Genomic DNA, 14,134 nt, shown 5'->3' on the forward strand with positions numbered 1-14,134 from the left:
GTATGACTCAGTGTTTAAGCACCCCAGGGTTCAATCCCTGGTACCAAATTAAGAATTATACTAACAAAACGGTGTAACTGAAGCTCAGGTTTTCTGAGCTATATAAATAGAAGCACCTATTTATTAAGCTCTCACTATAAAATCCTATGCAGGAGAGTCCAGTAGATATGACCCTTGTCCTTAAAAAAATCAAGCAATTTATAAAACAGCTGAGCCAGTCAGATGTGTGTGTTTGTGTGTGTTGTTTTGTTTTAAGATAACCAAACCAGCCATCATGCTTAAAAGCCAGATAAGTAGTAGTTCACACAGCCTGGATATATTGGGGAAAAAGAATGAACAAGCATGGTTTGAAGCATTCCAGACTGGAAATGGGTTTTATGGGATGGGTAGAATTCATAAGCCACTTGTGAACAAAAACACAAATCACCATTATCCCTATCTTTGTCTCTTGGGGGATGTTAACGGGGAACTGAACCCAGGAGTGCTTTACCACTGTTCTACATTCCCAGCCCTTCACCCCTAGCCCTTTTTATTTTTTTGAGACAGGCCCTTGCTTAGGCACTGAGGCTGGCCTTGAACTTGTGGTCTTCCTGTCTCAGCCTCCCCAGGTGCTAGAATTACAGGTGTGTGCCACTGCACCCAGCTTTTATCTTTGCCTTTTATTTCTTTGGATGTATAAGCACTAAAGATTGTTCTGTGTGACCTCATTTCCTATTTTGCTGAGAAAACAGATACAATCAGAAACCTTCCTTTATATTCAACCATCACGATCTTGCCTCTTAGCCCATTACCCTTTTCTCCTAGTACTGGGGTTGGACAATTTCTACTGACTTAAAGCCAACCTCTCCACTGTGTATTAGGTTCCTTCTTATGGCTTATTTAAAAAATACTGTTTCAAGAAGTCTCTCTACAATGTTTTTCCCCTCCTGACTGCATCAGTTCCCATCAATATATAAGTATATTTACTTACATATGTGTATGTGTGTGTTTATCTTTGCAGTATTGGGGATTGAATCCTAGCCCTTTATTAAAACTTCAAGACAGGGTCTCATTTAATTGCCCAGGCTGGCCTCAAACTGGTGATCCTTCTGTCTCAGCCAACCAAATAGCCGGGATTACAAGCATATGCCACTATACTTAGCAATTCTCCCATATTTTAAAAAAAAAAAACAAAACCTCTTTAATCTTATATCCCCTTCTACCTTCTGTTTCTCTTTAAGGCAAAACTTTTGAATGAGCTGTCAATATTCATATCTCCAATCTTGTCCTATTCTCTCAATCTATTCCCATCAGACTCCCAAACTTCCATATTGATAAATACAATGGTCAATTCTTATACTCATCTTACTTGAATCGGCAGCATGAATGCTTATTCCCTCTTTTTCCTTTTTTTTTTTTTTTTTTGGTGGGGGGTGGTTTACTGGGGATTGAACTTGAACTCCAGGGCACTCGGCCACTGAGTCACATCCCCAGCCCTGTTTTATATTTATTTAGAGACAAGGTCTCACTTAGTTGCTTAGTGCCTCGCTTTTGCTGAGGCTGGCTTTGAACTCACGATCCTCCTGTCTCAGCCTCCAGAGCCACTGGGATTACAGGTGTGTACTACTCTGCCTGGCCTACTTCCTCTTGAAACATTCTTTTTCATTTGACTTTCAGGACACTCATACACTTTTCTATTCAAGTCCTCATTTGTAGTCCATACCAGGTGGCACTAAACCACATCCAGGACTACAACAGACTTGGATGATATAGCAGGACACTAAGGTTAGCCACACAGACTCACCCTATGGCTTCATTAACCTGAACATTTTGTGATTAAATTTTCAAGGTTCCACTTATTAGAGTAAGGTTTTGCTAGACTTATTCCCTTTGCCTAGAAGGTTTTTGGCCCAGATACCTGCCTAATACACTCACTTAACTTCTTAGTTGGGCTGTCCGTGGCCATCCAATCAATGTAAAATTACATTCTCCCCACACATATTTCCTATTCTTGCGTTATATTTCTTCACAGATTTTTTGCTGCTTAGAATATTGTATATTTTATTTATTTGCTTATTTTCTTCCTTCTCCACTACAATGTAAGTCTTCCATGAAAACAAGGATTTTATTAGTCTCTTTTGTTTACTGCTAAATCCCCCCACCTAGAATACTATCCAACACATGAGAAGAGCTCAATAAATATCTGTTAAGCCAGAATTAAAATCTTTTTCCATTGATGAAAGCAGTACTACTCATGGGAGGGACATAAGGTAAAATGTCCCCACATTTAAACATTCTCTACAGTGAATCAATTTTCAAAAAGTACATCTTTATCTTCTATAATCGATTCCTTTAAATGACATCAAAGATAGAGGAATACAGCAGGTCAGTAGTGTAGACTTAACTCCATAAGTGTATCACATCTTTATAATCAGCTTTCTGGTTACATACCTTTGTAAAAGAACTGCCTAATTTAACCAAGGGCACTGTAGGAAACTCCCGCTTTTCACTCATTGTCAAAGATCCTGCATTAAGGCTATAGAGGTTTGACATCACAAGCAAGAGATCTGATGTGGTTTTGACAGGCAGAAAACGGCTCCTTGGAACATTAATACCTAAAGAATTCTCAAAACTTTTAATTGCAGCCCCTACTGCAGTTTCTAACTGAATGACATTCAGGCCTCCATCCAAAGTCTGTAAAAAAATAAAGGGGGGGGGGGCACAGATTTTAGGCACCTGCAACTTACAAATTGGTTCCATGCATGATGGTTAATATTTGGGAAGGGATTACTCTCAGAGAACCAACGAGGGAGATATAATTTCAAGAACTGACATTTATCAAGCACCTATTATATGCCAAGGTCTTAACAACCTATGTGATATTTTTTTGGTCTCATAACTCTGGTTATGTAGTAATATTCCCATTATACCATAAAGAACCCAGGATTCCAGAAACTCATATAAGCTGCATATGGCCAAATGGCTGATAGTGTCAGAGCAATAACCAAAACATAGGTGGGTCTTTTACTACTTTTGAGCCCACTGCTCATGCCACTACAACAGGCCAAGGTCAAATAAAGGCACACTACAGAAATGAATGCAGACTCTGGAGGACAGAACCAGGAACCTAGAGTCTCACGAGGCAAAGAGAAGAGACCAAAGGAATAGATAGGCTGGTGGGAGTAGGCAATGAGGTCCATATATATAGCCTATTATGATCTTCACTCAGCACCAGGAGGCCCAATGAGACCCAACTTTTGCTTACCTTTGGATTCACAATGATTTCCATGTCAATGGCATTCTGTTCCTGCAGTCTTTTAACTGCTGCAAGAGAAATCCATAGGTTGTTTGTATTGAATATTTTAAATTTTGATACAGACTTGAACTCATCCACGTGTGCTTTTGGCACTTGAGCGATTTCCACCAATCTCAGTTTGCCTTCATACTGAGTGAGTGTCCCACCCTAGAAAAGCAGAAAATAATGAGTGCTTCCACATCTTTCCCCATCAGAACCACACCATCCTGCTTAATTTTATAGAAAAGACATTGATGGTACAATCTCCCAGAATACAAAGTGACACATTTTAAAGGTAGAACCACCATCTTGTCCACAATTAAAATCCTAGAAGCAGGTCAGAATCCTCACTTGCCTAAGGTCTGCTATAGAAAGAGCCTTTCCTCTTGTTCTCACTATAAGGGGAGCAGAGACAAATGCACAACTAGATAAGTGCCCTCAGGCTGAAGATGTTCTTTCATCCACTAGAACATTCCAGTGTAGAAAGAGGGAGACATTTCCAAGGGGCTTAGAATCCAGGTCAAGGACAGACTGCTTTAATATTTACATACTGCTTCCTTTTCTGTGGGTAAGTAGTAAAATCTGTGCCATTTCATCTAAGGCCAAATTTCATGACCATCAAACAGGCCAGGTTAAACAAATTTGTGATGTGCACCAAAAGAACGGCACATTTTTACAAGTACTACAAAGATATTACAGTGATAAAACTTAATAAATATATTCTGTAAGAAAGTTTTCATTAGTGGGACAATGAAATAAATAAGTTCCAGACAGGACTATTAATGTCTGAACAAACTTAATGAAAATGTTTTCACATTTCAGTTTTATTTCATAAATACTTACGGAACATTTCAGTTAAAATCACAGATTATCCAAAAAGGATGGTTCTAATATCATTAACTTTGGATTTATGATTCACATTGTTATGTTAGAACCTGAATTACTCCACAGAATACCATCTCACTCTGTCTTACAATGTCAAGTGGATAAGTGTTCTGCTTAAAATAGAAACTTTAAAATTAGAAAGAAAAAGCCTTAAGTATATAACCTATGAATGTGAAAACTAAATCCCAATGCTTCCCCTCAGTATTTACCTTCACATCCGCACGTGTTTTGTTTGTGACTTCCATAACGAATTCACAGCGTTTTCCATTGGGTGGGTTCATTAGATGATTAAGAATATAAAGATCTACTGTGGCACCCAGATTATCTATGTTAGACACAAAAATATACTCTTTGCCTTCTCCTATAAATGTATCGAGCAAACCAGAGTTGTAGAAACTGGCGTAGATATCACCATGACCTGGAGGGTACCAAGCTTCTGTATTTTCCCCTGAGTAAGATACATCCTTTGCTACAGGAAGTAAAGATTCTTTATTAATCCTCGGGTACCTTAAAAAAAGAAAAAGTTCTTTTTGCATTATCAACCCTGTAGAGCATTCCAGACCTTCAAGCAAAACAATGTATTAATGTTAAAGATCCCTTCTTTTTCAGTGTTTCAATAGTTAATTATAAGTGAACCCACTTAGGAAAATCTCGGTGTTGTTCAAAATCTGTTTTTTAGCTAGTGATAGCTGCTGGAAAAAAAAGTTTTCCATGGTCATATAGATGGTAAGACACCTCAAATTTTTAAGATATTAATGTTTTATAACTCCTAAAGAGGAGGCATATATTAAATAAATGATGTTCTCAAGCTTTTTGGATATAGGATGGTTGTTTTCCATTAAGACCTATCTAGGGGAAACTGCCCATTCTTACAGATATATTCAGGAGTGGTTCTCTTTCTTCCTCAGAAAATCAACAGCAGGTCATTAGCACCCTTCCCATCATCAATGAGCACATGAGTAAAAACTGGCAATAGGGAGAGGAAGGCAGGAGAAATCAGGACAACAGAGTGAAGAAAAACAGAACCCATCTGTGACCTTAAGCTTCCACGGTTAAATGGATTAAAAAACAACCTAAAAACTTTAGATGTATCCCTTTGTCATAAGTTTATGTAGACTCGTGTCTATTCTTAAGTGGAAACCTTATCTCCCCAGTTGCCTGGGGTTTATCACAATTCTTCATCTGAATTCCTTTCTACTCACTCCACGTTCCCCAAAGTTGATGGTTTTCTCCAGAATTTATTAAAATTATCCCCAGGCCTAACTCAAGATGAAGAGATTTTCACAGAAGTGAAGGTTATCAATACTGTAGAATGTAGAAAGCCTTCCACAGATCTAGCTGAAGCCCAAATATACCCTCAGAAAGCAAAGATCTATAAGCTAACCTCAAATATTCTGGACATGGAAGAGAATCTTAAACAGACCTTAAAGAACTGGAAATTACAGAACTGTAAAAGTGACTAACAATCATAGCTATTAATAAATGACTTTTTTTTTTTTTTTTTTTTTTTTTTTTTTTTTTTTTTTGCAGTGCTGGGGATCGAACCCAGGGCCTTGTACTTACAAGGCAAGTAAGTACTCTACCAACTGAGCTATCTCCCCAGCCCCTAAATGTTCAACTTTTAAAGGTATCAAGCACTTGCAATATATGGTCTTTGGCATATGCACATCTTCAGACTACTATTACAAAGCACAGAAATCCTTTCCTGGACTGGGGTTGTAGCTCAGTGGTAGAGCACTTGTCTAGCACTGGGTTCAATTTTCAGCACTGCATATGAATAAATAAAGATCCACTGACAACTTTTTTAAATTCTTTCCCAAGAGTAATACTCCCTACAGTCATTTTTTTACTCCTTTTACCTGCTTTGATTGAAAGTGTAGATTTTCACACGACAATGATTGTACTTTTGTAGTATTTTTTTTGTATCTTCATCCGTATTAAAAGAGTTCATTAAAACAAGAGGAACATCCGTGTTGTAGGTTTTGTTCAAGTGCTAGGGAGGAAAATGGCAATCAGATTACCCAGATTTGTTTCCTTTGCTTATGTAAAACTAATTCTTCATGGTTAATCACAAAATAACCTCATCTGTATATACATCCAAATACATCCAAATATATACATTTGATATAAGTAACTGCTTTGCAACAGTCAGACACTTTGCTAAGCAGTTCACCATGTGCTCCCTCAATAAATCACAACAGAACTACTGATTGCACTTTATTGCCAATTATAAACTTAAGCCCAGCTTGGTGCCCCCAGGCAGCCAACTCTCAAAGGGTGTGCACAGCCAAGGTGCTCTGAGGCCTTACTGAATATACAAATGCTAAGTAAGCATTTACTCTTATGTTTCAAGTTCTGTGGGGATCAAAGTACAGATGTTACAAAGATCTGGCTTGCTGTTCTCAGAATGGTCAAAAATTCTGAATCACACCTCACCTGAAATCTTTTCAATCTCTCAGAAGAGCTAAGAGACAACATAGGGAGAGAAAATAGGTTCTTAGAAGTCAGACTATCTATGTTCAAATGTTGATTCTGGATTAACTAGTAAGGAAGCTTGGGAAATAAAGTCATGGTTTCCTCATCTGTAAAATGGGGATGATAACTACTTAACTCAGTTGTTGAGAGGAACAAATAGATCAATTCTTAGGAAGAGCTTGGAGTACTTGGTACACAGTAAGGGCTGGATAAATTTTAGCCACTGCTACTGCTAATGTCCTGACTAGTTGCTAGCATCATACTAGACAACAGATACAGAGAAGGGAAAGATAGGGACACTGCCTCTGAAGAGCTTACAGTCTGATTAATGACTGTCATAAGAGGAATGCCAAGAACACTTCTCAGCATTCATGACATCCAACTAGTTATGCATTATCTTCTCCAACTTACCAAAAGGGGTTAATAAAGCTAGATCAACCCAGTCATCACAAAGGCTGTTAGCCAAAAGAAAGGAGGTGGAAGGCAGCAGATCAAAGGATAATCTGAATAGACCTGGAGATTTCACCAACCACAAATGCTTTAAGATCAAAAGTTTTTATATCATCCTAAGGATGTGACCTTAAACCTTTTTTTAACACTATTAAAGAGACTAAAGATAGCAAGCTCTTTGATTAGCTCAAATTCACATCTGCTGCATTTATAACCTAAAAACTATTTTAGTATCTCATCAGAAAGGCTGTGTTACTCACTTCAATTTGCTGAACAGTCAAATCCAAAAAGGTATTCTCATTCCTCACACCAATCAGACTTTTAGGGCCTTTGCACCCCATGCTGGTTCCCAAACCACCATTGAGTTTCACCACCACCAGCTTGTTCAACACAGAAGATATATTATCAGGCAAGCCCCTGGCCTTTATCTTTTCATAGGGTTGAATCTGAAAGGAAAAATAAAATTATAGGAGTAATTCAGATAGCTTCATGAGATGTTAAAACAAATCAATGCTGGGATTACTTCCATCTTTCTTTAAAAGTTTTGGTTTCTCTGTGAAAAGTTTCACCCCCATTTCCTTTAATATCACCAGACCCTTCTGGTGACAACTTCCCTTGCACGAAGTAGTAGTTGAGTGGTTCATTTACACTGTAATGAAGTATAAGAAAGGGAAAAAGTTGTCTATAAACAATTGTCTGGCTGATGGGAACATCCAAGTTTCTTGGACTAAAAATTTCCAATTTGCCTCAACAAAGCAAATAAGATACACAAAGTTCATCAAAATCTATTTCTGGTGCACTATGATCTACTTCAATTCTGATGGATGTTTACAATTATACATTATTCTACCATAGAAGGCAAAAACCAAAACATACTTGTTCTTTGCCATTCTCCTTCATTCAGTCCTAAGTTTGATCTTCAGAAGATGATGGCATAGGTATGCACAGAATTCCTTAAGAATTTAACTCTTAATTGTCACTATAAAAGCCCACACTGGAAAATTAAGTCTTCTCATTGTTCCGGGAAATACCCCGTTAAAAGAACAAGGGCTGGACTGGAGAAAATCCCCAGATCTCCTCCTCCCTAGCATTCTCAACTATTTCTGTGAGCAGAGAGCCTTAAACTTTTAACTTCTCCCTCACGGGAAAGGAACAATGACTCTTAGAAGCAGAGAGTCATTTTTGTTGTTCTAAACAGGCACAGATAAGTCTTAGCATCTTATAGCAAGAATAAAAGCTTTTAAAAGATCACAACATATTTTCAACTTATGTGACATTTTTGTCACATATTTTCAATTTATGTCACATATGTTGCTTTAATGGAACAGATCCTCAAATGAACTCTTCAGTTACATCATGGTATAAGACAGATTAACACATGAGTGGACAAAAAAATAAAGCCAACTAGTAGGTGCTCTGTGAACTACTAGCTGTTATTTATTCTGCTACCTAGGGTTGTGTATGTGTGGATGAGAGGCGCAGGGGGCAGGTGACATTTGTGATTGGGAAAGGTCTTGATAGGCTCACACTCCAGTGATCTAAGCCTATGGAACAAGAATCTCTTTATACTTGGTCAGACAAACATACACATATCATACATAGACTCTTCACAATTCTTGTTCTTAACAACTCTTTCCACAAAAACTAGTCTGTAACTTTTATTTCTTACAAACTTTAATATACTGTATTAACTGCAAGTGTGGACTAATACACTGTGTAACCTGGTATAAATACTGAGGAACACAAAGCATTTTCAAAGCTCTCTACTGGTTATCCCCACGCCCATTATCTATCACTCATGCTGCATTATTTCCTAATGTGACAGACAGTGTTCCTGGTAAATGCTGCTAAGTTGCCATCAGCAGTGATTCCCATTCATGAATCAAAAGAAGGGCTGATGACTGAAAAAGACAGGACTGTGGGCACTCCATCAGGTGCTACCTGAACACTGGTATGAACTGCCAAGGGCAAGGACAGGGAGGTGGGTAAGAGCAAAGACCATACTAGTCGCTTCTCTGGCACCACTTGGTTTTGGTGAGGACAACGCAGGGGCAATGACGCTTTGGACCCCAACACACATTACAAAGTGCCCATGGCCCAGTGGAAGATATTCCTTGAAAATGTTTACACTACCATGATCATTTGTTTAGTATTCCAAAGAAACTGGTAATACTATTTTGGAGAAAAAGTCCCAATTTAAGTGTTATACTCTACTAAAGAGAAGATGACAACTGGAACCTTCTGTCACTTCATGTAAGAGGGTAGTTTATTATTCTTTCTAGTCAAGCTGCTGGAATCAACTGGTTAGTAAAGGGAATGAATACCACTGTGATATTATGGCTTCACGTGGTCTACACTATGTTAGGAGAATTTCTTGGGCACATTATATTTACTCATTAGCAAATGGGACCAAGTCATTATTTTCCAATCATTTTGTAGGAGTCAAATAATTCCATTTAGCAGTTTCTTTTCACTTCACAGCAAAAATCAAATATTTATAGAGATCTCACAGGGGTGTGAAAATCAATTTAAACAAAACCCCTTAATTCTTTTTTTTTTTTTTTTGAGTTTTTTTTTTTTTTTATTGTAAACAAATGGGATACATGTTGTTTCTCTGTCTGTACATGGCGTAAAGGCATACCATTTGTGTAATCATAAATTTACATAGGGTAATGTTGTTTGATTCATTCTGCCATTTTTTCCCTTACCCCCACCCCTCCCTCTATACAGTCCTTCCTTCCTCCATTCCTGCCCCCCTCCCTAAACCCAACTCCAACCCCAACACTAACCCCTCCCACCCCCCATTATGTGTCATCATCCACTTATTAGCGATATCATTCTTCCTTTGGTTTTTTGAGATTGGCTTATCTCACTTAGCATGATATTCTCCAGTTTCATCCATTTGCCTGCAAATGCCATAATTTTATCATTCTTTATGGCCGAGTAATATTCCATTGTGTATATGTACCACATTTTCTTTATCCATTCATCAATTGAAGGACATCTAGGTTGGTTCCACAATCTGGCTATTGTGAACTGAGCAGCTATGAACATTGATGTGGCTGTATCCCTTAATTCTTACATTCATTTTAAGTAATGTTAATAGCTCAAATTCTCTGACCTATTTAATGCTTTAAATATGCTCTTTTAAAAAAATACATAGAAGCAAGGTTTTTTCCTACACATGGTAAGTGTGTTTTCTAATTCCACCTAAAATTTTAACTGTGAAACATCATAAATCCTCATAAAATAGACATACACAGCTGGAATAACATTACCAAAAAGGCATTCTTCCATAACTTAGAAGCCTTCATGCAACCGTCCCTGATCACATTCCTTTTCTATCTCCCTGGATAAACAACATTTGAACTATGTATGTATACCTAATAACAATAAGTCACTTAATTTGCCTCTAAAATTTTAAATAAACTGAATCAGATTATCAAGTAGGTACAATATCAGCAATTCAAACAAAGCATTATCACTGGGATGTGGTGTCAATATTTGAATAAACATTATCTAGAAGTATCATGAAGCAAAAAATTCCACATACCATTAATATCAATTGAAGCATAAATGCTTATTTTCAGAGTACAAAAGTGCTATAATAACTAATGATTTTGAATGTTACTATTTTATGTATAATAAATTTCCAAGTATTTGTTAGTTAAATTAGGAATCAATGACAATACACATAAAAAATTCATTACATAAATTACTTAGCTGCCTTTAAGAAACTATTTCCTTTTGAGCTAGCAACTGTTTACACATTTAAATAATAACGCCAGGAAGAGTAATCAAAATTAGATTACATCTTTTTTTTTTAAATAATGTTACTGTATTTTTTATACCTTTATTTTATTTATTTTTATGTGGTGCTGAGGGTTGAACCCACACATGCTAGGCAAGCGCTCTACCACTGAGCCACAACCACGGCCCCTAGATTACTTCTTAATTCTAAACTTTAAAGAACTGTGTGCTATACCAACATTCACAGCATAATACAAAGAGTTTTAGGACACATTTAATTGTTAGCTTTTTTTTTTTTTTTTTTTTTTTTTTACATAAGGGAGTTTATTAAGCAAAAAAATGTCTCCCTTCAGGGTAAGAGAGAAAATGAGAGGAAAAGAGAAAGGGTGCACGCTAGAGAGAGTGGAAAATCGAGGAAAGAGAAAGAAAAGTCCTAGGAGAGAGGAAGCAAGAGAAAAGATCTAATTGTTAGCTATTTAATTCCATTTAGGTCTATTTCTTCAAGAAAGAAATACCAATAGAAATTTTCACCTCCAGCGAAGATGAATTAAAAACCAAATAACCTTGTTTCTTTAAAATTTTATAAGAAAAAGAACTTCAAAATCATGTATATTTATCACAAATTATCTTTAATCCACACATAGGAATGTAGTTTACAAGGAAAAGTACTTAAGAGTTACGTAAATATATTTTGTATTCCACAAACTTCAAAATGTGTATTAGAATTCTTTTTTATATATTTTTGTTATTTTTAGTCATAAATGACAGTAGAGTCTATTTTGACATATTTATACAAACATGGAGTATATCTTATTCTGATTAGAATTCCAGTGTTGCACATAGCAAAGTTATTAGGAAGACAATTCCTTATAAATGAGGTTGCAGAGGCTAAACAAATAAATTTAAAACATGTAAAAGTTATTTTTGTAGCCTGCCAACCTTTTAAAATAGTTGAAAACAGGATTCTTAAGGTTTATTCAAGTTCTTAGTCCTAGGTACAAGGTTCCTTATAGAAACATATTACTAGAAAGCTTTATTCTAAACTTGTTACAAAAATTAAATGTGCTGCTGCTTCTTATACTTAAGTCATGTAAACACACTACATGTAAGCTGGAAAGCACAATACATGATGAATTCAACTCTGCTAAAAATATAATATCTGACTGAAAAAATATACAATGAAAAACAAAGTATTGCACAAATGTCAGTGACAAATGGGGTGAGAGAATGATTTAGGAATAAGGAACACTCATTCAGACTTTTCAATTACTTGGTGTGAGTTGAGAAATGGTGAGCCACTTTCATCATTCTGCCTCAAAGATGAGCCACTAGAGAACATTTACTTACATGAGCTGTCCACGAGATGGAATAGCAGTTAAATTTTACGTGGGCTGCATGAACAAAAAGTCCCAAAACTGAGCTTGGAGGTAACAAAACCAACATATCAGAACCTCCTAATAACTGGTATTGGCTTATTAGTTCATTTGCTAGAACCTACTAAAAATACCCACTATACACTCTGATATGCACAGACTTTACAAGATACAGCTTTGAACTGGGCATCGTGGTGCACACCTGTAATCCCAGCTACCTAGGAAATCTAAAGGAGGAGGACAACAAGCTTCCGCCTGGGAAAACTTAGTAAGAAACTCTCAAAATAAATAATAAAAAGGGCTGGGATGTATATCAGTGGTGGAGTACTTGTCTAGAATGCATGAGGCCGTGGATTTAAAAAAAAAAAAAAAAAGATACAGTTGGGAAAATATTCCACTTTGCTGAAATTGGAGTTCATTCAATAAAAACCAAGATACAGATGGAAATTCACAGACATTCTTGTCTTGTCTTGAGAGCCATGATTTCATTGCCAAATTTCTAGATCCAAAGAATCTAAAATCTGATTGTGAGAAGCAACAAGTGCATGCAACTGTATATTTAAAAGCACAAAATAAAGCAATATAAGTGGGGAAAACTCATAAATCATCTGGAAGCATGGAGAAAACTTTAGTTTGTGGAATAATGGCATCATAACTATTAATACAATTTAAAAGTTCAGGATACTAAGGACAGCATCAATTCAGTAGGTTACTGTTAGAAAGGAAAACTTGAGGTCATGGCAATTATATCCCAATACTAGTAAAGAGTTGAAAATATCTTGTTCTTTCACCAACTTCAGTTGACTCCTTAAGACCATGCTGAGGAATTATTGTTCTTACAATATAGTATCAATTATTATTTTTAAGCTTAGGTACTAAATTTATAAAGAAAACTTAAATGATTGTGATTTTCTTTTCTTGTATTCCGAAAACTTATTCCATAATGATAAAATAAGATTTCAGCCTCATACTGATTTTAACATTAAGCCTTTTGGCCTTCAGCCAAAAGATGTTTTAAATGTATTTCTAGTTTTAATACAAATCTCCCAAAGGCTGGTTTCTTGAGAATCTAAGTTTGAATTTAAAATGTAATTCTGAATATTTTGCTCATATTTCCACATATTTGGTGTGGAATAAAATGAGGTATTTCACATATAACATTAAAATTCCAAAAGTGAGTTAATAAAAACACTTGGCCCCAGTAAGCCTATAGAAGAAAGATTTATTCACCACCATTGCCTGAATTCTCTGTTAAGTGTTGTTGCCTTAATTAAAAGGGCATAAACACTGCCCCACCTCTTCAAATGCCAAGGAACCCTTGTTATTTATGTGGTGCTTTCAGTTACACCAACTTGTCTAACTCTTAAAACAGCTCATTAAATATGGATTCTGCTAAAGAATTTGTTCACAAGAATAGGAATCTGAAAAGAACTATAAAAGGAAGAAGAAAGCAACAAGATATGAAGAGGGGAGAAATGTTCAGAGTGGTGAGGTTAATGCTGCTCTTGGAAACCTCCAGTGAAGATCTTTGACTTGTGTTTCATAACTTAGACCCACATGCATACACAAAGAAAAGAGACAGTTTGATCAACTATTTGATTCCAGGTCAAGACATTTCATGTCTAAAGCTGATTACAGATTAAATTAGGCAGTAAGCATGGCTTTCTGTCACATAAAATCACCTTGTATTTCAACAAAAGTGCTCTCTGTTGGTGATACTGTCCACACTCCACCAGGGAACCTAACCAAGCAGTCCCACAGAGCTGAGTTTAGATTAACAAGTCAAGGGGATGCATGTTACAAAGTTGCTCAGCAACCCCTGAAGTTACTGGACACGCCTTGTCCCAGAGACATTTTTAGACTGTCTACCACTTTCCTTTTTACCTCCCCCAGGAGAATGCACAAAGACATTAACTCAGGCAAAAAT

The 14,134-nt window shown here is 36.5% G+C and overlaps 1 protein-coding gene across 4 annotated transcripts in view; it reads right to left on the reverse strand.

Annotated features, from left to right (window-relative positions):
* The window catches only part of Ugp2 (UDP-glucose pyrophosphorylase 2), a 51,817-nt gene that overhangs the window by 2,485 nt on the left and 35,198 nt on the right, over nt 1-14,134 (reverse strand). For all 4 annotated transcript variants that reach the window (XM_047522274.1, XM_047522273.1, XM_047522276.1 and 1 more), the window contains exons 4-8: nt 7,345-7,530; nt 6,019-6,152; nt 4,369-4,666; nt 3,245-3,442; nt 2,431-2,673 (exon numbers count right to left, since the gene is read on the reverse strand). In XM_047522274.1, the coding sequence (XP_047378230.1) occupies nt 2,431-2,673; nt 3,245-3,442; nt 4,369-4,666; nt 6,019-6,152; nt 7,345-7,530 (1,059 nt within the window). The remainder of the gene's footprint in view (nt 1-2,430; nt 2,674-3,244; nt 3,443-4,368; nt 4,667-6,018; nt 6,153-7,344; nt 7,531-14,134) is intronic.

The sequence above is a fragment of the Sciurus carolinensis genome, chromosome 13 (assembly GCF_902686445.1).
Source record: "Sciurus carolinensis chromosome 13, mSciCar1.2, whole genome shotgun sequence".
Classification (NCBI taxonomy): domain Eukaryota; kingdom Metazoa; phylum Chordata; class Mammalia; order Rodentia; family Sciuridae; genus Sciurus; species Sciurus carolinensis.